Source organism: Monopterus albus, unplaced genomic scaffold (genome assembly GCF_001952655.1).
Source record: "Monopterus albus unplaced genomic scaffold, M_albus_1.0 scaffold109.1, whole genome shotgun sequence".
NCBI classification, from domain to species: Eukaryota; Metazoa; Chordata; class Actinopteri; order Synbranchiformes; family Synbranchidae; genus Monopterus; species Monopterus albus.
Genome location: NW_018127989.1, coordinates 831343 through 856269, shown reverse-complemented (window position 1 = coordinate 856269; position 24927 = coordinate 831343). Strand labels below are relative to the sequence as shown.

Sequence of the window (24927 nt, the reverse complement as noted above, 5' to 3'; positions counted from 1 at the left end):
GCAGGCTGTCTGTGGAGCTGATGATGCTGGTGGTGGTCCTGTAGTCTGTGATGTGCTGCAGGCCTTGCCACATCCGTCCGGAGTCAGCAGTAGAATAGAAGCCATTCAGCTTCTCTCTGTACTGCCTCTTGGCCGCTGTGATGGCTTTCCTCAGTCTGTACTTCACAGCTTTGTACTCCGTCTCATTGCCTGATCTGAATGCATGAGAGTGAGCACACAGCATGTGGCGTACCTGACTGTTTATCCAGGGTTTCTGGTTGGAGAACCTCCTGACTTGTATGGTGGGCACAATGTTGTCAATACAGGTACTAATGTATCCAGTCACATACTCAGCATAATCCTGTAGGCTGACAGAAAAGTCCTACGAGGTGGCTGCAGCTGCTCCTAGTTAATTTAATTGATGATCAGAACATGACTGTTATTTGGTCATTTCTGAATTTTTACCATGAATGAGCTGATTATAACAAATATCTAACAGATTAACTCAGTAACTTTCTGCTGCTTTTCCATTTACAGCTGCATGTTATGGCAATGGCACATACTTTGCTGTCAATGCTAGTTACTCTGCCAGTGACACCTACTCCAAGCCAAATCCAACAAATGGGGAAAAGTGTATGTACCTCTGCCAAGTGCTGACGGGGGATTACACTGTTGGACAACAAAACATGATTGTACCACCAGCCAGGAGCAGCACCTCCGTACAGAAGTACGACAGTGTTGTGGACAACGCGGCCAGGCCCAAGATGTTCATTATCTTCCATGACACCCAGGCTTATCCTGAATACTTGATTACATTCACTTGAATGTCACTTGCATGCACTTAACCAAAACAAAGGCCTTACAGTTTGCACTGCCTTTTGAATCAAAGGAACACTTCGATAATCATCACCTGATTAATGTATCTGGATTTGGTGTGAATGTACAATAAATGCCATATAATGATTTACAATAGCCATGATGCTCAGATGGATCAGTTATTAGTCAGGCCCATATACAGTAATGCCTTGAAATATCTAACTGAACATACTACAGAATTATCATGCAAGCAGAAATCAGTGAATGAAAAGAAAATGGAGCAGAGCCGGAAACAAAAGTGCTGTGTAACTTCACTGAACCTTGTACACAGAGTCTTTATGGCTCCTGGGAGGCCGATGGAAAGTACCTGCTCTGTTCCAGGGAATCATGTGATAACAAAAGTATGTACAAGTCAGGTTAACAACCACTGTTGATTTTGAAAGGGAAACTGAAAGTTAACTGCTCTTCCAATAAACAAGACTGCACAAATAAAAGTCAATACACTGCAAGGCCACACTGTTTCCTCTATTAGTGTAATTACCCAAGCTTTATGTAAAACATTTTTATATTAGGACGGCATGCATAGTAAACTGAATCGTTTTCACATCTTGGTTTTTTGGTTGCAGTTTTGTTTGCTTGTTTTCATGTTTGTTTTTTAGTAGTTTCCTCTGACAAACACGCAGCCCTTCTCTGTCACACACCTTTGATCACTAGAATATGTAAAACCCCTCCTGTTGGGAATTGCCAACAATTTCCTCATGGACATATACAGAAACACATTTAGAAAAATATGCCCCAAACAAAATAATAGAAGAGCCTGCTTTTTACTCCTTTCAATGGACCTTAATATTTAAAATCAAGCATTAATTCACCAACTATGAGAATATTAACATGATAAATGCTGGCTAAGCAGTTTCTAAATGTATTCATAAACACTGTTTGCCTCTTTTTTTCCCCTTGAGAATAAAGGTTTATACATTAACCCAGGAACCAGTGTTTGTGTCAGTGATTTCCTCCAGAATAAAGTATTAACATTTTAAAAAGGTTCTTTGTAATGTTAAATTTTCTCAAAGCTCAAAATGTGCTTTTTGTCTGCACATGTATACACTTAGGTGAGAACATATGTTTTATACAGTCAGCAGATGAGACAATATTGCAGACAGACCTCATACCTGTTACGACGCAGCCTTATTAAAATGACAGCCTCTACTTAACTCTCCGGCGCCACCTGCAGCGCATACCGCATCTGTGCGCCAAAGTAGTGGTTGTGATTTTGAGCTTTGCAAATGACAGAATGACTGCAGTACGTATATTGGCCATATAGAGATGATTTTGAAAGATTAGTACGCACAAAGAATCAGACAACAACGAAACAGGCATCTTGCAGGTGGCAAAAATAAACCAACGTAACAGACCACATGCTATAAAAATATTGCTAAAAGCTGAATATTAAACTAATTTACACTGCTGTTAATGGCATTCATTGCACGGTGGAAGTCTTTTCTTGGTGAGCGCATTCCCCACCCATGGGCGCAGGTGTACCTACCTGCGTTTTGGGAGTTTCAAACGCGGAAGTTTTAAGTATATGACGGCTGTGCGCCCGAGGTGAGTGCGGAAGATTTGCTTATCTGCTTTATTTTTCTCTAGAACGTCGTACAGGAGTAGAAATAAGCAAAACACAAATCTATTCAGGCAGTGAGCGTAAACAGCTGTTCTAGGTTTTTGTAACAGGGTGTCCGACCCGATGGCAACTACTGGCCCTGATGATAGTCACTTGGTGGAAGAAGAACAGCAAACATAAAGACGCTCAGACCGGAGCCGCTATAGAATTTGTGGACAATGAAACGACTGCGATCAACAAGGAGCTGCAAAGTGCTCTACAGATGGTAACATGGGTACGTATGGGTCTAATGTGGGATTCAGTAGATCACAGACTTTTGCTGTTTGGATTCAGCTTGGCAGCATTCCACTCTAAGGTCCAGCTCTGTTTTTTGGGGCAATTGAAATTGCTGATCAAACTGTTTACAGCCAAGTTGTGCAAAAGATCCTGAATCACACCTTGTACTGTAGGACGTCATCTCACCCACACAACAATCCACTTTATTTGCATGGCATGCCAGCCCTGGGCCAGGCCTCCCATACTCAGAAGTGGCTTAACCCAGCCAATGTGTTGCTAATTTGCAGGAGCCTCTGCACATTTGATTACACCACACCCAGTCAAAGAGTGATTTTTGGGAAGCCAAAGGAGACACAATAAGAAGGGATCTTCTGTGTCAGAGGAATGTAACATGTGCAGTAGCTGTCAAAACACATCACATTTGACTGGTGGAGCCAGTTTCTGTACTGACACTAACTGTCTTTGGGGTGTGTAGACTTTATAGCCTACCAAAAACCCCAGACACACATTTTAGTATATGCAGAATTGCATTTAAAGATATACAGGTTTACCCATTATAAAAGCTTATTTTATAATTTATATGTCTTTAATAAAGCGCCTGAGTTTGGGATGTTGTCCCTCTTTAGCACTGTAGGCAGAACATATCAGATCCATGATTCCAAGCTTCTGTGGCAGTCCACAGGTTTGACACTGAAGCAAAGCCCTGGTAAGCCCAATGCTTACTGCTGTGCTCCTCCATGAAATAAAACATTCCGACTTACCATAACTCCTACCAAGTTGGATCAACCAAAGAAATCTTTTTTAATTTGACAGATTTAATAGGGACTAATTTTACTCATAATCCATGTTACAATTTTGCATGATTTATATATCAGTGCTATTTTAACAGCCAAAACAATAATGTCTAATATTTTAAGAACATAATTCTCACATATTCTCACTGCATGCAACTGTGTCATTTGCGCTGGACAGTACCACTCAAGCTCTGTGATTACTACTTACTGGAAATTAGACTCACTTCTAACTTAACTATCACGTCTTGTTTTACAGGTCAATTTCTCTGATGTTGAGAAAGCAGACTGGATTAACAAGGTGCTGTACTGTTATCTCAGGTGGCTTTATGACATGATGCAACATGTATCTTTCAGTTTTTATAGATCTAATTGTTCACCCCAGCAATGCCATCATGTCCACACTGTCGGTATTTGTATCCTTTAACACGTCTGTGGATGACTGCTGTTAAAACAGTTTGATGCATAGTGCCTTTAAGTATTCCCTCCATTTTACTGTTACAAGTTAATTTATGTTTGCAGGCTGCTCAAGGTGTTGAATAAAGGTTTTCATATGCTTCATTTTGTCACGTGCACAGGTGGTGGAGCAGGCCTGGCCTTTCTTTGGGATGTACATGGAGAAGCTCCTTAAAGAAAACATCCAGCCGGTCATCAGGCTCTCAAATGCCGCACTCAAAATGTTCACGTTCACCAAGATCCACTTTGGTAACAGAGTGAGTTGGAACTGTTTACACCCGTTACTCACGTTCATGCTCAATCCGTTATCGAAGCTGTTTAAATCCCTCTGAATATTCCTGTGTTCAGTTAAGCAGTAACCAAAGATTTTACTGGTTGCATGTTTTTAAAAAACCAGTACTCCTGCATCTGGTAAACGGGTTGTAGTGTCTCATTAAACAAGGTCAAGGAGGGCGTTTTAAAATGTTTCTGTAATTGCAGCCTTTCAGGATCACTGGAATAAAAGCATACACACATGAAGTGGATCAGAGGGAGGTTGTTCTGGACATGTATATAAGGTTGGTTACATGTACAGTATGGTTCACTTTAGGGCTGTTTCTGTCTTGTCATTTGCTGTTAAATGTGTGTGGTTCCGTCTGTTTCAACGTCATTGAACTCTGAACCAGAGCCAGCTGGGTGTGCCTGTGTCCTGTTGTCCCTTACAGTCATTTCCTTCTCACCGGCACTGTTCATTTTGCAGTTACGAAGGTGACGTGGACATCAACGCTGTGGTGAAGCCACCGATCACAGCTGGTGTCAAACAAATCAAAGTGAGCGTCTCATTTGTTGTCTGCATTACCTTTACCCTCAACGTACTGTACGTGTTGTGTTTACTTCTCTTGGTTTTGTATCCTCCAGCTCAAGGGGATGCTGAGGGTTATTTTAGATCCTCTCATTGGTCAAGCACCACTGGTGGGAGGTGTCACCTTTTTTTTCATACGTTGTCCGGTGAGTGCCATATGACATTTTTATTACAATACTGTGGCAATGAAGCTGTGTGAATTGATTTATTTATTCTAATTAAACTCTATTTTTTCAGACCTTAGAAATCACCTGGACTGGCGCTACCAGCATTTTGGACAGTCCTGCCTTTGGGTTAGTTTTCACAGAAAACCCACTGCCTCTTAAAGTCCTTTTCTCTTAGCCTAAACAGGGTCTTGATAGTCACCCCAGTGCTTTGTTGTTTAGTTGTACAGCTCTCTCCTCTCATCTGTGGCTTTCCAGGTCCTTTTCTGAGGAGACCATCTTGGGCATCATTGCTTCGCTCATGGTTTTGCCCAACCGCATGTGTTTTCCCCTCATAGATCAGGTCAAAATGGACCATATGAGGTTCCCGCTGCCTTGTGTATGTAAGACACTTCATCTAATTACCTTGATCTTGTTGCATTCTTAATTACTATTAAGCATTTTATGATAGAAATGACTTACAAAAATAATACAATTAAAACTTTGCTGCTGTTTGAAATATGGTAGCTTTTTTGAATATGCAGGCATAGATTTCTTTAAAGATGGTGTTATTTTAAAGTTTAAATCTCACCTTCCTCCTGTGCTCCCCAGGGCGTGGTGAGGGTCCATGTGCTAGAGGCCAGAGACCTGGTGGCTAAGGATACATATATGATGGGTTTAGTGAAAGGCAAATCAGACCCCTATGCAAAACTCAGAGTTGGAGACCGCCTTTTCAAGACCAAGACCATCAAACAGAATTTGAACCCAGTATGGAATGAAGTGTATGAGGTAGAGTAACATACAGCAGCTGTCGGTTAAAAACAAATTGTTATACTTTGGTTTCAATAATAGGAATACTACTTTATTCACATGCACAGTGTTCTGGTACGCAAAACAGGCAAACTACTACAATTCCATCAGATATTTCCTTGATTAAGATAAAAGATGTGCATAGTTTCTGGCACAAAGTGCACTGCAGAGCTTTTCAGATCATTGTTAGCAGCTCATTGTTTGAAAACTTGCAGTTTGACTGGACTTTCAGGTGTAATGTTCATCTTCTAACATCATTTACTATGTGTAATCTTTGTGGGGTTTTTCTCTAAATGGCTTTTTATTATTTCAATTCAATGTGCTGTGAAGGGAAATGGATCTTTCCCTTGACTGTCCAATTTAAAAGACATTTAATAAACATCCACCTTTTCTTTATCGGTGTGCAGTTTGTCGTCCATCAGGCCCCGGGACAAGAACTCGAACTGGAGCTGTATGATGAGGACACAGACAAAGATGATTTCCTTGGAAAGTAAGCCACGTGTATTGTATTCACCATGCAGCATACTGTACCAGTGATCTTATAGCATTCATTATGACAGTGAACTTTCTGCATTAGGTATAACCTTGATTTTGGAGAAGTGAGGAGGGAGAAAGAGATAGATCAGGTGAGCTTGTATTTCATGTGGTTGTACTGAATACAGGGATTTGCACCTAGTATGTACATGTCATGTTTTGTTTTTACACTAGGAAAAGGTGGTATTGTCAGCACAGAGCGCTGTTTCCTACTGTTTTAACTGAAGTATGTTGAGACTTTGCAGCAGCATTTTAGAAATGGAAAACAAATGATTAACTGGTAAAATACTGTAGATTCATATAGTTCAATCAGTGGTGGCAGTCTGTTAGTTATGAGTCCACAGTAAAATGTGTCAGAAGTTGAGTGAGCATTCTAAATGAATCTCTGTGCCTGTTGTAGTGGTTTACTCTGGAGGGGATCGCGAATGGAGAAGTTCATCTCAAGCTCCAGTGGCTTTCCCTTCAAACGGACTCCAGCCTGCTAAAGGAGGTAGCCCCATTGTTGCTCCATCCAGATTTTCTTTAACATTTTTATTCAACTGGCCACAAGTCCAGCCCTCTCAACCGTAGGATGACTGTGTGTAACATGAGTTGCTGGTCCAGCTGTTAGTCAGTTGCTCTCTGCCCCCTCTTCTCTTCCAGTCTGCAGATGGCCTCGCTTGTGCAATGCTCGCAGTGTATCTGGACAATGCCTCAAACCTGCCAGTAAGTGGTTTCTTACAGGGACTGTTGTTGTTGGGAGCAGATGATTCACTGTGGATAAACAAATGTACTGATGCGTTTGTCTTCAGAAACACCGTGAGATTACCGAACGTCAGAAACAGGAGAAACACGGGAAGCACGCAAAGGAACCCCAGGTAAGATGAGAGCTTGTAAAGCTTAGAGCACTGTCACATAAGGCTGTGCTTTTGTGATTATGTCAGCTGTCCTCTGTCCCCCGAGTTGTTGTGAGAAGGGACCGGGCTGACTTTAGGGACCTCGGACCCTCAGCGGCCCCTAATGCTCTGTATCCATTGTCTCCGCTGGTTTGTTGTAGTTTGATTAATTGCCAAGACATACAGTTCTGTAGCTGTGTGTCATTTCATGAGCTGTTTCCCAAAGTAATTAGTAATAAAAATGACATTTCTGTCACATTTATTTCCCTCAAATCTTGATATAAGTTAAATCCATATTCATTTGTAAATTCTAAGCATTTCCACCTAAAGTTGCTCTTGTTAATGAAACTAATCTAATTTTTTTAACATTAATATGGTCAGAAGACCCATAATGTTTGTAAAATATTTGTCTGTACTTGATGCGACACAAGTATATTAAGGCATTTAAACCAGTTTTTTTGTTGCTGTTGTTACGTACAGACCCGCCTCCTCTCCCAACAGAACCTGTTCATATCACTGGGCTTAGGGCACGAAGGAGTGGCTGCTTCTCTTTCACTTTACTGCCCCATACTTAGACTAATCATTCTTTTTTTATTTCTCTTGATGTCAGCCAAAAGCCTCAGTCAGGTCACATGGCTTCTGTTAGTGCTCCGAGTGGCTGCTTCTCTTTCACTTTACTGCCTCATACTTAGACTAATCATTCTTTTTTAAATTGATCTTGATGTCAGTCAAAAGCCTCAGTCAGATCACATGGCTTCTGTTAGTGCTCCGGGTGTACTGGTCCCTGTTCAGAGCTGGTATTTCCTGTTTGTTGGGTGTGTTTGTCATTTTATGAGGGTGTGTTATAGCTTGTGTTCATCTTGCTTGGTTTTTGTGGCGAGGAGTTTCTCAAAATAATAAGTCATTAATAAAGCAAATGTCTAGTACACTGTTTTGTTTTTTTAAAGGATTTTTATGTTTGTTAGATAGGACGTGAAGAAATGCCATTGAGGTCGCAGATTACTTTACTATTTCTCTGACTAACATTTGACCTACTCAAACTTGAGCTCATTTTATGAGCCCCACCTGGTAATGTAGGTAACTATAAACACACTGTGATAATTATTTAAAGAAACTCTCTGATCCCTGTGGTGTCTCAGAACTGTTTTCACTTTAACTGCCAGCAGAAGCCGTTGTCTCGGTTTGCCCTCTGCTGGTCACTGTGTGAAAATACACCCACAGTGCCACAGATGAAATTTGCTCATGTAGATCTTATTAACCTGGTTTGTTAAAATGAATATGGTCAGCCATGCCCATACTAACATGCTAGCTGTGGCTCCCACCAGTAGCATTGTTCTCCAAAATTAATAAATGGTTACTTCTCATTTACACATCCCTGATGGTGTGTAGAACAACAGACTGCCTATAGAGAAACTCCCAGCATTAGCTTTTAGATGGCTGCCTTTTTTTAGGATTAAAAAGTAAAAACAACATTTTAATAGCAGAATTGTATCGTGTGGGGAAACAAGCACTGAAAGCAGTTGAGATAGAGTATGATCGAGTAGTTGAACATAAAGTAGAGTTGATAACTGGCCAAAATAAGGACATATTTTTATGATTTCCATTTTCATTGAACAAAGACATTATAAAACCCCTTATTTACCTCTGTCTAAACTGATGTTAATACCCACGCTCACAGAAACAGACTTATTTAAGCAGTGATAATAGAGTATAACTGACTTGTTTTGCTTTTCAGCTCACAAAGAGGACTCCCCTTCCCAACTCCATTGTGGAGTTTTCCATTGATGAGAATGTTCAGAAAAGCAAGGTACTGTACTGCTCTCTTTAAGTACTCTGATAGACCATTTTTCTTTTTATCAGTTATCAGAGAGCAATGCTTCCCTCCAGTATGACAGGTCTGTGTGGCGTAAAAATGTTTGACAACATACAATACCCTAGTTGTCTGTCCTGATGCCACTAAAACTACTCATTGTCTTCTTTCCTCAGGTCGTGTATGCATCTAAAGATCCGGTGTGGGAGCAGGGCTTCAATTTCTTTGTGCGTAATGTCAAAACTCAGCAGCTCATTGTTCAGGTTGGTAATATACAGTAATGTCCAAAACATACAGAAGGTCTTCTCTCTGAGAAGAAGTGACTCAGTTGTGTCTTAAAATATTGTAAAATACTTGTTGTGGAATAATCTCCAATGATCAGTGTTGAAAATCTCAAAAAACTGAACTGAAAAGACTTGATGTGAAAGCCACAATATGTACATGTACAGTATGTGGCTAGAGATGGCAATCTGATCCCAGGACAGCCTGCCATTGTGATTATAGGTTTGTATGGAACAAAAGTTACATTATTATTATTATTATAAAGGCCTCAAACTGAATCATGCAGCTTAACCGTTTCTGAAATGAAATCCCTGAACCTGCATGTGTGAATATTCATTTATCTCATTAGAAAACTGAGGAAAGACCGCTGACTAATGGAAAACTGTGCAAGTGCATAGAAACTAGCAAAGAATAAAACCTGTCAGTCAGTCAGATATCCCCAGGAGGTAGAAACCTTAATTTATTCATGACTTAAATTTTTTTAATATGTCGGTGTGTCGTGATTCAGGTCAAAGAGAGTGAGAAGAAGACTCTGCTGGGCAGTCTGAACCTGCCCCTGACTCGTTTCCTCAACACCTCCAACATGACACTGGACCAGCGCTTCCAGTTGGAGCGCTCCGGCGCAAACAGCCAGATCAAACTGAAGGCCATTCTCAGGGTGGGTACATAGAAACTTGCATTATGTTTTGACAGCTCAAGCATATCACACCATCAGTTCAATGAGAGTCTTTTATATACCATAGAAACATTCATAAGCTTCCTCTTCAAAGCTAATACTCTGTCTGTCATTTTTAAGTAAAGTTCCTCGTTGCTACCATCTGTTTCCAAGTCATGTGACTCAGATGTTTTTAACCAAATACTTAGTTAAGGAGAACTTGGAAGTCATAGTGCTATTACTTTCATGTGTGTGCATTTTGTCATTGACATTAGCAGTGTCTTCAACCCCACAACAGATTCTCACTGTGGACAAGCCTAAGCCCAAGGATGTCTCCAGTCCTCCACAAGTCAAACAACAACAAAAAGGCCAGGCCAACCAAGCAACTAATGGCTCTGTGCCCACGGCCTCCGTTGCTACTTCTTCTTCTCCAGCACTTTCCTCCACCAATAACGTCATTACCCAGGCCGCAGCTCCAGCTCAATCTCTAGCTCCAGTACGAGCAGCGGATTCCCAGAATGGCTCTAATGACGGCTTTTCATCTCACAGCCGTGGTCAGACTTCTGAAAGCGGGCGGTCGCCTCCTTCCGCATCAAGCATCCGTCGGTATGACTCCAAAAGCCTGCTGTCTGACAACTCCATTGCTTCTTCACGTTTTGACATTTCAGACGGAGCCTCGTATCCAGAGTAAGTTTAGATCTTTGTGTCACCTCTCTGTCAGGCAATGTGCTGACTTTGAGTCTTTCCACATAAACTGGACCAATAATAAAAGGGACATTCATAAATGTGTTTTTATCACTACAGGGCCATCAGGAAACATAAGGGTTCTTTTGGAGAGATCCACCTGACTGTGCGCTATGCCACCCTGAGAAACAAACTCATCATCCTGGTTAATGCATGCAGGTACGCCAGAGAAAGCCAGCCTCACCAGCGCTGCCCAGTTGGCAGAATGTCAGAAACCGTTTTATGTTACATTGTATTTAGATGCCAGTATTCTGTATTTACTTGTTTGAATGCTGTGACTGAATCCATCATAACAAAACACAACATTTCTGTAATGAAGCATAGAATGATCTTTCTATTATTTGATACTGAAATTCAAGCTGTTCATCAGAACTGTATAAGGAACAAAATGCAAAGCTGGCTATGATAAGTCAGTGTATGTACCTGTTGCCTACAGGAACTTATTCCCCTGCAGTCAGAATGGCACGGACTCTTATGTCCGCCTGTATTTGCTCCCTGATCAAACCTGGAGACACCGCAAGAGAACACATGTCAAGAGGAAGACAGTCGATCCTGAATACAATGACAAGTAAGCTCATTTTTATCAGTTGCTTTCCTGATTAACAACTTCACATGGTTATGCTGTATTAAAGGCACATTGGCTGAAACCCTGCCTGGCACTTTTTTCTTTCTGCCTTTTATCTCAGGTTTGATTTTGATGTGACACTTGAGGAAGCACAAACTAGGAAGTTGGATGTGGCTGTGAAAAACAACAAAATGTTCCACACACGTGAGAGAAAGGACATTGGCATGGTAGGTAATGCTGCTTGTGAGGAACCGTGTCTTTTTATTCCTGGCACATGATTTCAGAGGCTGTTGGCAGTTGAAATATTTATGCTGTTAGAAAGTGGCAGCCTCTACATCTCCAACTTTGGTTCATTATGGTTGAATGTTGTAATTGGTTTTTATCTGATAAGTGCAGAACGAGATTCCTGACTGCTACGTAGCATTGTCCCACATTAGCAGTTTCCATCTCAGTGTGGATAGCTGACAAGTTCTGCCTCTGTCCACAGGTGCTGCTGGATCTTTCACAGCTGGATTTAGTCAAAGGCGTCACAGACTGGTATGTGCTCAGTTTGCTACATTTTTACGATTGCAGTGAAACAGTTGCTGCAAATATTTATTGATGCTTTGCTCTAAATGGAGTTAAAAGTTGTTTGCATTGTATCAGAACTAAGCTGAAGTATATGCTGAATATAATTGCATAGAACATCAATCAATGCAATCATTACATCAGAAAAGAAAATAGTTTCTAACCACTTTGTTTAATTTGTCTTTCTTCTTAAGGTATGAACTCACACTGCCTGGGCTGAAGACAATGACCTAGCAGGTGAAACTGTAACACTTCTGTGTGCAGCTTGAGGAGCAGCTGCTCAGCCTCCTGAAAATTGCTTGGAGAATTGCACATTTCTTTGTCTTTTTTATTACTGCAGATCGGATTTGGGATTTCCAAAGGAAACACTAAAATCACCTTAGACACTACACATGCTTGGTATTGTATGTTTAAGTGTGTATGTTCACAGGCTCATACTGTACAGTAATATTCCAAACTGGTACTTGGAGCTAACTGTTTAAATGCTACTTGTCTCACTTACAGATGTCTCACATAATTTCACAAAATATTCAGAATAAACTAAAATGTCCTAAGTGATTTTGAACAAAGCAAACAGCTGCAAATACAACTTTTATACATGCTTCAATATCCCAAATAATGTTAGCATAAGTTATTGTATCAACTTATTATGATTGACAGCAGAAACTGATTATATAATAAGTATTTTTATCAATTGAAAGAAAAAACAGTTAGGACATTTTTGGATTTTACTTTGTCATGAAACAAGGTATTGTCTTTATTCTGGATATTTTTTGAGGTTTGGTTTCTAAGTTGTTATAAGCCACAGTTATTGTTTGTATATTTATGTAAATAGTTGTATTGACAGTTTTTATGTAATATATTAAGGGAAATAAAGTAAAAAATCAAGTGTGTGTTGCAGTAATCCAGGAGGATCATTAAATGGTGAGGGTTGTATGCTTTAATCCACACTAGTATTTACAGCTGGAAGATGTGGTGTCAAGGCGGCTGAAGCAGAGGGTTTAGGAGATTGCAGTACTTTGTTCAGGGATGCCATGCCACTGAGAAGATGACCTCCTCTCAGATTTACCACCTGGTCTTTAAGTGGTTTTCAGTTGCAATATTTCAAATAGGTAACGAGTGGTAATTGTACGTTACCAAGAAAAATGTTTGACATTTTTACAAACAAGTTTTTGTGTCATTGTCAAACACTTTTGATATGATTTTCATATAACTAATACAAATAAAATAGCTTCATGCATTTATGTAGAAATTAACATAAAACTGAAATTCATATACATGCGCTGTAATGTGTAGTGCTTCATATTAATTTATTAGGACATGGGAAAATAATCATCTTGCATTACTTGGAGCCATCATTTGAGTAATCTGGATTTAAGGGAGCCATATATTTAAAAAAACAACAGGTAGTTGTAATGCATTATGTGAAGAATTTGGTTTTGATTGTAGACTACAGTATCCAGTCAATGTACTGTATATACAGTTGTATGTGATCGAGACTGAAGGCTGGCAAGAGACTGTTAGTCATTAATGGTGAGCTGCTTATTTGTATCCTTCAGTAGCTGGAAAATTTATGACAGTTTTCCAGTTCTGGCATTTTTGAATTAACACTCAAAAATATTAGGAAAAAATAATCATTTAATGACAAGTAAATAAGCATTAAATTGTTTGAATAAGTGTGAATGTGTGTACTTGATTCTCTTATCACATACTAATTTACAATACGAAGTCAATATGAGGTACAAGTAGCCAAATGGAAAGCCATGTTTTATAGAGTGTAGTTAGTTAGAAGGGGGGGCTATGCAAGTTAACAGAAGGGTAAAGATACTATAGTGTAATTGCATACTTCTTAATTCCTTGACTGAGCTCATATTCACATGAGATATGTCAAAGAATGAATCATTAATTACAGAGATATGTCAAAGAATGAATCATTAATCATTAATTACGATTTGAATGCTGATGGTGGCTTTAATTGAACCCTTGAACTGAATTTGTATTTAGATGTGTTAAGATTCTAGGTGACCAAAAATTCTCCAAGTGGCTTTAGGTGTATCTGTAATGAATAGAATAAATAAATGAATTATGGGTGCAAAGACATCTGACCTAAAGTTCAGATGCAATTACACAACACATCAGATTTTCTACTTAATTTCTTTATTACTTTCATAATTTTAATGATTTTCATAATGTAATCACCACCACCATGGCACTCCATTTAAATAATTTTGTCAAAAATAAAAACCCTTTTTTGAAAACACTCCCTTCAGAAGTCAGATGTCAGATTTTCAGATATTTACGGGTTTATACTGCAAAGAATTAAAATGACCAGGGCTTTTCACTTGTGGGGGGCCAGTTGGGTTGCCAGTAATTTTAGGATGGGGGCCGTTGGTTGTACTACAAGGTGGTGTAGCACCGCCTTATGCACAGATCGAGACATCCACAACAGTTGCTGGTGCCAAGGAGTTCTCGCGAGTTCACGCGAGTTCACCGTGGCCTCCTTAGCAACGTCCCTAGCAACAGCACAGTGGTTTCGTTAAAGAATCAGCGCTAGTGTTAGGATATGACAGCAAGCTTTGCACAAGTATCAGCATGAGTTTAAAGAAAAAGAAAAAAGGCACCGATACTGTGGCGTCCTTACCACCAATCACACCACAGGTAAGTTTAACAATCGCCAGGTGCAACATTGTTATCCGGGTTGAAACGCTGTTATAACGCCAATAACTTTTTAGGGTTAACGTTGGTTAACGTTCGGTTAACTGGTCATGACAAGTTTAACTTTTTTGGTATCGCCTTTGTCGACAGTTAACTAACTAATTAAATAGGTTAGTGTAGTTTACATTTTTTGGTATCGCCTTTGTCGACAGTTGACTAACTAACTAAATGGGTTAGTGTAGTTTACGTTGCAGTTTTTCCAAGTTGTTTGACTGTGTGCTTTTACTACCCAGACACACCTAAGTTAACGTAACGTTATATGTGGAAACGATATCAAAATAACGGTTAACCCCACTGTCCAGGTCCAAAGAAGACCGCCATCATTCTCACTGTATCCCCTGCAACCTGAAGAAAATGTGCCAAGTGGGTTCAGTTTTTATTTGTTTAAGTTGGTAATTATTTGTCAAAACATCAGCTTTATGATCACTTTTTGTAATTGTTATGGTAATTTGATTTGATTTGATTTGATTTATTCTTTCAAGCATGTAAAAACAGTTGCTATGACAACACACATAATTTTACACATAATCCAATATCAACAATTCATTTTGAACTATTTGCCCATGTGGTGTAGGAGATGTGCAGGGTGACAGGGCAGGCTGCGGACCAAGTACAAGTTATGGCATAGGCCAGAACCTGTTCCAGAAGAGTAGGACAATGCAGGGCCTTAGGATCTCTAAGCACCACAGCAACACCTGCACCAGACTCTTGGAAACGAACCAGCGTTACCGTGCAGCTGTGATCAGATTCCTACAGTGAGTCAATTAAGGTTTATTTACAGTCTATAGCATATTTCATATGACAGGCATAGACTTAATGCGCTTCAAAAATATACAGCAAAGATTCACAACCAAGACAGAAATCAAATAGAACATATAAATTAAAAAGATATTACATAGGCTATATCAATATATGAGAAAAGATAAAAACATACGTATATAAAAATAAAAAATGCCGGTTGCAGTCTAGCCAGTGATTGTAACATTGTCATAGTTTTTAGGCTTTCTTGTCTGCCTGTCTTGACATTTCAATGTATGTATTTATCTCTACCAGTGTTTCCTCTTTATGGTTGGGCAGCACAGGAAGAACCTGACTGACTATAATGAGATAATGAATTTAGTTTTTATGATGAAGTCTCTAGGTAAAACCTTTTAGAAATCAACTTTGTACTGTAAACCATAATAACTAAGACCAAACCACAGGCAAATTAGACTTATTAGGACAGGAAATAATATTAACAGTTGATGTCAGAAGTTTACATACACTCATTAGTGTAGTATGTCAGTCATTAAAACTGATTTTTTTAACCACTCTACAGCTAACATGTTAAATTCTCATTTAGCGAGTCGATTATAACATATACAGTACTTGATGCATGGCTTAAGTAATTGTTCAAACAGATGTTTACAGATAGATCTCAAGACATCACCCAGAAAGACTTCCAAAGTTATGGCAAAAAGGCTTAAGGACCACCAAGTCAAGGTATTGATGCGGCTTTCACGAAGACCTGACCTCAATCCCATAGAACATTTGTGGGCAGAACTGAAAAAGCGTGTGCGAGCAAGGAGGCCTACAAACTTGATTCAGTTCTACCAGTTCTGTCAGGAGGAATATGCTCAAATTCCAGCCACTTAAGGCATCCTGAAATTTGACCCAAGTTAAACAATTTATAGGCAATGCAGCCAAATACTAACTGAGTGTATGCAAGCTTCTGGTCCATTGGGAATGTGATGCAAGAAATAAAAGCTGAAATAAATCTTTTTTTCTGCTATTATTCTGACCTGTCACATTCTTAAAATACAGTAGTGATCCTAACTGACCTAAGACAGGGAATTGCATAGGATTAAATGTCAGGAGTTGTGAAAAACTGAGTTGAAATGTATTTGGCTAAGGTGTAAGTAAACGTCTGACTTTAACTGTATATGAGCAAGGTGGTATTTGTTGCGAAGCCCATTTTGCCATTTACAGTATCTGTTCTTTTTTAGTCCTCAGGAGGAGGAGGAGGGTGGAAACTCTGCAGCATGTGGCTCTTCCACATTTACAGCAAAAAATGACCCTGAAATGGTAAAATGAAAATATCCCTCTCAGTGTGTAGCTGAAGGCATTATGCCCTTGATTCTTTGTCATACTCTTTTGAAGACACTTGATATGGTAGCCTTTTCATCAGTTTTGGTTTCTTGCTCTCAGTGGTTGCAGTTGCTGGGCATGTTTCTTTCTTAGTAACTCTGCAGCATGTGGCTCTTCCACATTTACAGCAAAAAATGACCCTGAAATGGTTAAATGAAAATATCCCTCTCAGTGTGTAGCTGAAGGCATTATGCCCTTGATTCTTTGTCATACTCTTTTGAAGACACTTGATATGGTAGCCTTTTCATCAGTTTTGGTTTCTTGCTCTCAGTGGTTGCAGTTGCTAGGCATGTTTCTTTCTTAGTGCAATCTGTTTGCTTTACATAAAAAAAACATTTCCTGCCTGTGTTAAGGCCAAGCAATAAAAGTATGTATATTGTTTTTAATTTTAGCATTTTTATGTGTAGTGAGTGCTAAAGCTGACATAAATTAAAATACAGCTTTTACTCAAGTACACAGCATGGAAAATGAAGTCAGATTTGACCAGTGGAATAGGAATATTTACACACTCAGCCATATGGACCACAAAAATTGAAGCTTAATCTCAGTGAAGTCCTGGATGTATATTTTTTTCCATTAGTCGGTAATCAGCACTGTAACAAAGACTTTATTAGATTTTGTTTAAAATGTCCTTGCCATTACTGAAAATGATTTGTAATACTCTGCCCTGTCAGCGATATAAATACTACATCCAGAAGGGGATAGACCTGGATCATTTGTCTCCTCTGGAAGACTCTTGGCTGGAGAACATTCTGGAAAAGGTCCCCCAGCAACTGAAGAGTCTAAGCATACCACTGCAGCTGCTGGTCGATGAGATCAAGGAGGACTACTTGATGGCCCTCAAGACAGCACACTGTATGTATTTTTGTTACCACATAATCCTTAAAGGGTGAATAATTTGTAGTTCATAGCAATGTTTTAATACATTTTTTTTGTTTTCATATCTTTTGTTTGTGGTTGCAGTGAAATATATATTCAGAGGTTCAGGAGAAAGTGAGGAGAACAAGGATCTGCCCCCTCACAGACTTGAGTAAGTAAGCGGGATGTGATGGAGAATGTTGAATGTTTGTGGGATGTACACAGTACCTCTTCCTAAGCATTCTTAATATTGAGACACTTACAACTAGACCAGTTGCAAGAAAAAGTAATGTCACTGTTTTCAGTTTCCTGGTTTTCTGCATAAATTAGTCATGAAATGTGATCTGTTCACAGATCTCTTTTTTTTAGTCATGAAATGTGATCTGTTCACAGTTCTCTTTTTTGCAAGAAATAATGTGTTTGTTAATATTTGTGACTTTGGTGAAGATCAGATCACATTTTATGACCAATTTATGCAGAAAACGAGGAAATTGAAAACAGTGCTATTACTTTTTTTTGCAACTGTAGATGTGTTATCTTTCTTTGTTCAAGGAAAAGCTCTAATAAACAGTGATTGGAAGCCTTTAGAATTGTGAATTTATATTTTGCCAAAGTGAAAGAAGTTTGTTCTTCATAGTCCATCTGTTATCTTTCACTGCCAGAGTGGCAGTATTGCCAAAACCCTGGAACAAAGACTTTGTTAATGCACGAAAGAGGATGAAAGATGAACTTCACTCTTACAACGCTGCTATGCAGGATGTGCTTAACCTTTGGCATGTCTCTTACAAGTGAGTATGCTATGATAAATATATATTTTTACTTTAGTTAAAACTCCATCAAAAGTTGATGTTTTAATATATATTTAAAGAGCCCAAGGTCAGTATATCCAATCAGTGGTCGCTGCGCCTCCCGTCACATTACAGATGACCACATACATTTCCAAAGCAGTGAAATTAATTCCAAAAGGTGTTGTATCAATATGTACTATTCATCAAATATGGTAACTGTGCATATATTAACACTACAACATATAACAACAGTTGGAGGCACCTTTCCTGCCAACAATGAAAATATGTTCAGAGAGCAAATGTTAAGCATGTGTGTTATAACTCATATAAATCATTTCTTGTTTTCATCAGAGATTGGTTCCCTGGAGATTCATGGGAATTACTTTCCAGACCTTTCATTGTATTTGTAATCTCAGGCAGCATTTGCAGATGTATGCTGCTGTTTTAATGGCATGGCCATGGATGTCTTTTTTAAGACCTGTAACAAAGTGTTTGATAATAGAAAATGGTGTTAGGCTAAACATAAGATGATTCATGTGTCTGTAAAGTTTTTGGCACCATTAATACTATCTCACACAGCCCTGAAAATACTGTACAATTGCTGTAGTAGTTCCCTGTTTGCCTATTGCTTCACCTTCTTGCAGAAATCTCCGTCTGATAAATATAGAGGAGTTCCACAGCAGAGAGGAGTCTATGGAGCTGTTTGTTTTTCAGAAAATTGTCACCCAACATGTTGATCATGCCAGAGGAGTCCTCCTCAGAGAGTGAGTCCACATTATCATGTAACACCAAGATGGATATTTAACTGAGTACAGCTCAGTTAAATATCCATCAGAGTCAGAAGTGCTTGTATTTGTGGAATACAGATGAGATGAATGTGCACTGAATAGAGCTCAGGAGTACCTTAATATACAAAAAACATAATCTCAACTTTGAAGAGCAATAGACATATCAAAATTGATACATCATATTTCTATGAGGGCAGCACGGTGGTGTGGTGGTTAGCGCTGTTGCCTCACCGTGAGAAGGTTCTGGGTTCGCGGCGACCCCGTTCGGGACCAAGCGGTCTAGATAATGGATGGATGGATGGATATTTCTATGACTCAGGAATATAAGTTGTTGTGAAGAAAGACATCTTTAAGGTGCTATCAGTAAAATATGGCTCTTTTGTGGTAACAATGAGTGGAAGCCATTGGAGGCACAACCCCCAGACATTTTTTAAAAGTACTTGCAAATTTCCTGCTTATCAGTAATTGAGAGATTTAGACCTGAGGCTGTATATCACAAGAATATTAAATATATCTACCCAATCTAATTAAATTTATACGGTCTTGTATACAGACCTCTACCAAATACAAACTGACTCATATGAAGTGGTGCAAATATTTATTTATGCCTGTATTAATATGACAAATAAGTAGCAAGAATGGGCACAAAGATGCATATAAAATGTTACCAATGAGCTTTTGTTTTGATGCTTTTGTAAAAAAAAAAACAACAAAATTTTTATATGTGATTGTCATTAGCAAAAACATTGGTAACTGCATCAGCATAGAAGTTAAGCATAACTGAAGCTCTCTTCACCTTTCAAAAGTTTGATAGACTTTTTAGAGGAATAATATCAAGTGCACAGTGCACACAGAGTGTAGTTCAGTGTGATTTTGTTGTTTTCCCTTAGTTGGATTCCTCAAGTGCTAAACATATACTACCAGGGATTCAGACATAAGCTGGTGCCTGCCTCCAGCAGGGCCAAGGTGTTGTCTTTCTTCAACTGTGCAGCTACACTGATGACTTTGCAGCTGCAGAACCTTGCACTAGATTCAATAAGGGACTATACAAGCCTAATTTCCCAAGATCCGGTAGGTGAAAGCTTAAAAACATATTTTCAATGAGTAGAACAGAATGGGCTAGAAATAAGTGATTTCAGTAAGTTCTAGATTTTGATCGACATCCATGTTTTGGTTTGTTCTCTACTGTCTTAGAAGTCAGAGTGTGCCTATCAGCACCCAGGCTTTGTGCTCCATCTGATCCTGGAGGATAAGGACATCACGTTTGAGCCTGACTTTGAACTGTATGAGAAGGCCTTCCTTAATGTCTATGAGGTCATGTGCAGTTCTGTCAGCATGATACCTCGTGTGGAATCCCAACTGTACCCTGAGTGGGTAAGAAGACGTGTGCATACTATCTCTGAAAAACTGTTAAGTGACTCCATTTGTGTTTGTCACACCGGATTAAGATGCCACACAGAGATGGATCTGTGTTTTACCAAACAGTGGTTGTGCGTCCAAGGCAGTGAATGGGGTCTAGGCTAAGAACACAGGCTAGGATTACTTTAAGGACATATGAAGGCAATGGTAGAATTAATAATTTATTTTCTCTGCTAGACATTTCTCCTGTCTGTGAACACAGATACACAGATTAGATTTATTTTATCCTTCATATGTGACACAAAACGTCTTATCATAGTGTTGTTTTGAGTATGATTTGTAATGCTGAAAATTACCAATGAGTAGAATAGTTGACAGTATTAGTAATAGTGTGTCTCAGTAGTTATATAATACATTGTGTATGCTCTAAATTAATGCCCTATTCTATATCTTACTACTACTTTACCACTAAACAAAAAAGTTTTTTTGCCTTTTGTACCTTTCTTCATGTCTTCCTAGCCAAGTTCTCAGTTTGGGAACGTCCTTAAGCCCATCATCCTGCCAGAGATCATACAGGCCCAGATGGAGAAGGTGTGCAACGTGTTCCGGGCTGAGTGTCTCAGGCTCAGGGAGTATGTTCACGAGTACGATAAGTACTCCACACTGGTATCTCTGCAGGCAGAGGAAGATGTGGAGCACTTCCTTAGTGAGCAGCACACCTTCCAAGAAGTCATGGAAGAGGTGCTACGCTACCAACAACTTTCTGACCAAATCGAGTACACATCATGCCAGGTATAGTCCAAAAATAACAATCCATTTGCTCAAATGTAACATATTGCTTTTGTATTTTAGACAGCTATCTGCTGTTAATATATGATAAGATTTAAATAAGACTTACGAGATGGGAATAGGGAAACTAGAACAAATTAATTTACCCATGTATAAAAGACAGGCATGATATAAAGAAAAGACAGCAACATCATGTAACTTATTAATCAATTGATTTGACGGAATTAAGGTGTAGATAGCTAATGTTTCTTCAGTCTCTAATTCAAGGGAAAACTATTATTCCCCACAGTGTCTAATCAGTCGTGAAGATGGAAACAATTTTAATGTCTCAAAAGCAACAGTCTTTAAATCCTTGACAACAATTATTATGACTACGACTTTTTGAAAGTCTGTTGTATTATGTTACTGGGCATGTTTAAAATGATGTTAATTATGTTACTGCGGGCTTTAGGTGGTACATCTTGGCATGTTTGAGGTCCAGTCCCATCAGCTCCTTCACGCTCTCATCAAGCGTGCCCAGGATTTACAGCACAAACTGGTCACACGCATGCTACAGGACCATCAGGAAATGAACAAGAAGTCAGTTGGTTCACCTTTTTCACTCTGTCATTTACAGCACAAACATATTCTCTCCTCATCCATGCAAACACTTCAAAATACTGTTGAACCAAGTTGTCATTAAAAAAAAGCCAATAGGCACTAATAGCAATTTGTGTTTGATATAATCTGCTGAAATATGCGTAGGAATGCTTCAGAGATCCTAGTTGGCTGCTCTAGAACCTCAAAATAAATGTGCAGGCCAAAGGGAGTGAACAGTAGTTACTTTTTTTGTTTTCAGTCCTGTGTCAGCTATATTGGCCTCTATCCCAGTGGTGCCTCTTAGCTCCAAGCTGTGAAATAAGAATTCTGTGAAACCCTTTGTATATGTCACAGAGTTAATGCTTTCCTTCATACAGGCTCTGCAGTGAATTTGAGAAGATTGCAGAGCAGGCAAAGGACACACCACCTGATACGCTGAAACTGATGGAGCTTAAGGTAACTACCTTGAATTCTAGTCACACAGAGCAGCTTGCCATATAAATAAAGTACTTCACCAGTTTCTGTTGTTGCTCTGTGTGTCCAGGCCCACATAAATAAAGTGGAGACTACAGAGATGCCTCTGTTGAAGCAAAGAGTGGCAGACTCCATCACACAACTGTATGTCCTGATGGACTTTGCCACGCTCTCACCAATGCACATGAACAACAACACAGAGACTTTCCAGTGGCTTAAGCGCATGCCATCCATCTTTAAAGAACAAAGAAAGAGCCTTGCTAAAACGACAAAGCAATATCAGAAAGGCCTCAAGGTCTGTGTTTCTACTTTACCTACCAATATATTGTTGTTTATTGAATTATTGATCTCTGTTGAACGGAATCTGGATTTTTTTTATCATCCAAAATGTACAACTATCCAGTTAGATATTAAAGGTCAAGGAAAAGTGAAAAAAGTTAATTGCTACAAAATAAAGGGCATGTTTCTGTATTGCATTCATTCCAGTTGCGCCAGGATCACTTTATTGAAGAGCTGGCAAGCTATAGTGCGCAGGTGGAGGAGTTTGCCACCTTTGGTGAGCTGATGGATCTCAGCAAGTACTTGAAGAAAGCCCAGGCCCTCAATGCTAAACTGGAATTAGCCACGGAAAAGGTATATCAGGACTTTATTGCTCAAAAATAAAGGGCTAGAATAAAAAGAGAAGTCGGCTATAGGGACTGATAATAGGCCAGTTCATTCATGCAGACGAATCGCTGTTATAGCCATACCCAAACTATGACATATAGCATATCAGTGTCATAAGGTCTGGATCAACACAACACCTTACATAAGTGGTTAAGGGACTTTTTATGGTGTGGACCAAGGCTGAGTATAAGCTTTAATTTTAAGTAGTACTTCAGTTCACAAATTACATTAAAGAGCAGAGGTTGTATGAATTCTGATTAAGAGATAAATGTCATTGTTCAGTTGATTATTGCAGTTAAAATTGAATTGCAGTATGTGCTTTCAAGTATTTAATCTCTAGAGGGCAGCATTGGCTATACTAAAAACTCAGGCACTGCAGTGGGCATTTGTTATCCATTTGTCTTCTTTGTATGCCTGTTTGTTTCTTTTTTCCTTCTATCCTTACTTGTCTTCGAATACTTCTGCCACTCTGGAAAGATTAATGAGTTCAATCAAGAGGAGGAGGCCTATGGCTGGACTGTTTCACAGTACCCACAGCACAAGAAGATCCAGGACAAACTTGCACCTTTCCTGCATCTCTATGAGACAGGAAATGATTTCCTGGACCAGTATAAGCAGTGGGTCCATGGGCCACTCTCTGGTGTGAACCCAAACAAGGTATGAGCAGTGGAAGATTACTTTATATTGCATACAATTAGAAGAGCCCTGACTTTCACTATGTACTGTATATGAAGTTCTTGACAGTGACATCCTTTCACTTCTCTTCTTTCTCTTCTGTGAGTGCGAGTCCTTCTGAGGCAGCTCATGAAGAAAACTAAATGCAAAGGCTGCTTCTCTCCACATATCACACTTTTTAAATAACAGAACATATGGGATGTCTGTGCAGATTCACAGTCATCCAGGTCATAGTAAGCTGAAAATAACTTAGAAAAAAATCAACTGGACTAGATTTTTAGGTCAGAAAGGTTTGTCCTACAATTGCAGAACTGATGAAGCCTCTTAGGTGAGAGGTGAAACATCTTCGTTTTTTCAGCCAACAGAACATATGTTTCTTTTCAAGTTGTATTGTTTTACTTGTGTTCCACAAGGTTATGATGTGTTACAAAGGGTTGCGTTGAAGGTATGATAGATATACATTATTTGTTCTGTTTCTGACATCATAATAGTTCACCTGCTCCATAATAGTGAAAACAGGTGTGCATTGTTGTGCATTGTTACTCTTGGTCATCTAAGCAGTGAGTAACCTTGCGCTGTCAATTCTGTGTGTAAGGAATGGTAGATCTGTTCTGCAGTAAAAGCCTTGCATGAGAGCTGTTGCTCACATTGTGAATGTGTCCACATAGATAAATTGTGACTACACAACTGTACCCACAATGACTACTCCCTCAAACTGCTGATTCTACTACAACCACTAATAGTTGTACCTACAGTATGTGACTACTACAAACACATATTTCCTAGCAACCACTTGACACTTACTCTCATCTGCCCTGAATCACCATAGCAATAACCTCATTCATCCAAGCAACACCTTTGGTACCTCCGTTGCAATTAAATTAAAAAAGCTTAGTAACCACTGGTACTGTGACAGCTACCAACTAGAACTCCATAGCAACCAGTTTGCAACCATCCAAAGCAGCATAGAACAGGCCCTATTAAACAAGTTTACAACTCCTTCATGCTTGCTTTTGTTGAAAAGACTGACTTTTCCCACCTTTCTGATACCTTTTCATCTGTATGACTGACACCTATCTTCTGGTCATTAGTTTGTCCTACTTCCTTGCTTACTTTACTTGTTATTTACTTAAATACTCTGTGGGACGACAGTGGTCTCCCAACCGGAAGGTTGAAGGTTCAAATCTCAGTGCCTGCAGTGCACGTTGAAGTGTCCTTGGGCAAGACACTGAACCCCCAAGTTGCCCGTGATGGCGGCGTGTACATACGCCGGGGCCCTCGGCTCCAAACAAAATTTCGTTGCATGTGTCACAATAAAATAAAGTTTCTTCTTCTTCTTCTTAA

The 24927-nt window shown here is 39.3% G+C and overlaps 3 protein-coding genes across 3 annotated transcripts in view; all 3 read left to right on the top strand.

The window, feature by feature from the left end:
• LOC109966330 (poly [ADP-ribose] polymerase 14-like) overlaps positions 1-803 on the top strand; it is a 14365-nt gene extending 13562 nt beyond the window's left edge. Inside the window, exon 12 of the mRNA XM_020611087.1 lies at positions 517-803. Coding sequence (XP_020466743.1) covers positions 517-803 — 287 coding nt within the window. The remainder of the gene's footprint in view (positions 1-516) is intronic.
• Positions 804-2546: 1743 nt separating this feature from the next.
• Positions 2547-13477, top strand: esyt3 (extended synaptotagmin-like protein 3; the record flags this gene model as incomplete). Its single annotated transcript, XM_020611086.1, has 23 exons — positions 2547-2690; positions 3743-3784; positions 4062-4196; positions 4420-4496; positions 4679-4748; positions 4837-4926; positions 5018-5073; positions 5203-5323; positions 5536-5712; positions 6141-6223; positions 6311-6359; positions 6668-6757; positions 6910-6972; positions 7059-7124; positions 8878-8949; positions 9129-9215; positions 9743-9892; positions 10188-10576; positions 10694-10792; positions 11070-11201; positions 11320-11425; positions 11686-11735; positions 11960-13477. Coding segments are annotated over 23 exons (2388 nt in total), but the record flags the coding sequence as incomplete, so codon positions are not given.
• Positions 13478-13684: 207 nt separating this feature from the next.
• The window catches only part of dnah7 (dynein, axonemal, heavy chain 7), an 84492-nt gene continuing 73249 nt past the window's right edge, over positions 13685-24927 (top strand). The window contains exons 1-16 of the mRNA XM_020611050.1: positions 13685-14423; positions 14783-14843; positions 15055-15235; positions 16466-16544; positions 17282-17462; positions 17571-17637; positions 18128-18253; positions 18898-19017; positions 19932-20112; positions 20236-20415; positions 20920-21192; positions 21641-21768; positions 22146-22224; positions 22313-22537; positions 22729-22875; positions 23386-23565. Of these exons, the coding sequence (XP_020466706.1) occupies positions 14358-14423; positions 14783-14843; positions 15055-15235; positions 16466-16544; positions 17282-17462; positions 17571-17637; positions 18128-18253; positions 18898-19017; positions 19932-20112; positions 20236-20415; positions 20920-21192; positions 21641-21768; positions 22146-22224; positions 22313-22537; positions 22729-22875; positions 23386-23565 (2274 nt within the window). The 5' untranslated portion in view covers positions 13685-14357. The remainder of the gene's footprint in view (positions 14424-14782; positions 14844-15054; positions 15236-16465; positions 16545-17281; positions 17463-17570; positions 17638-18127; positions 18254-18897; positions 19018-19931; positions 20113-20235; positions 20416-20919; positions 21193-21640; positions 21769-22145; positions 22225-22312; positions 22538-22728; positions 22876-23385; positions 23566-24927) is intronic.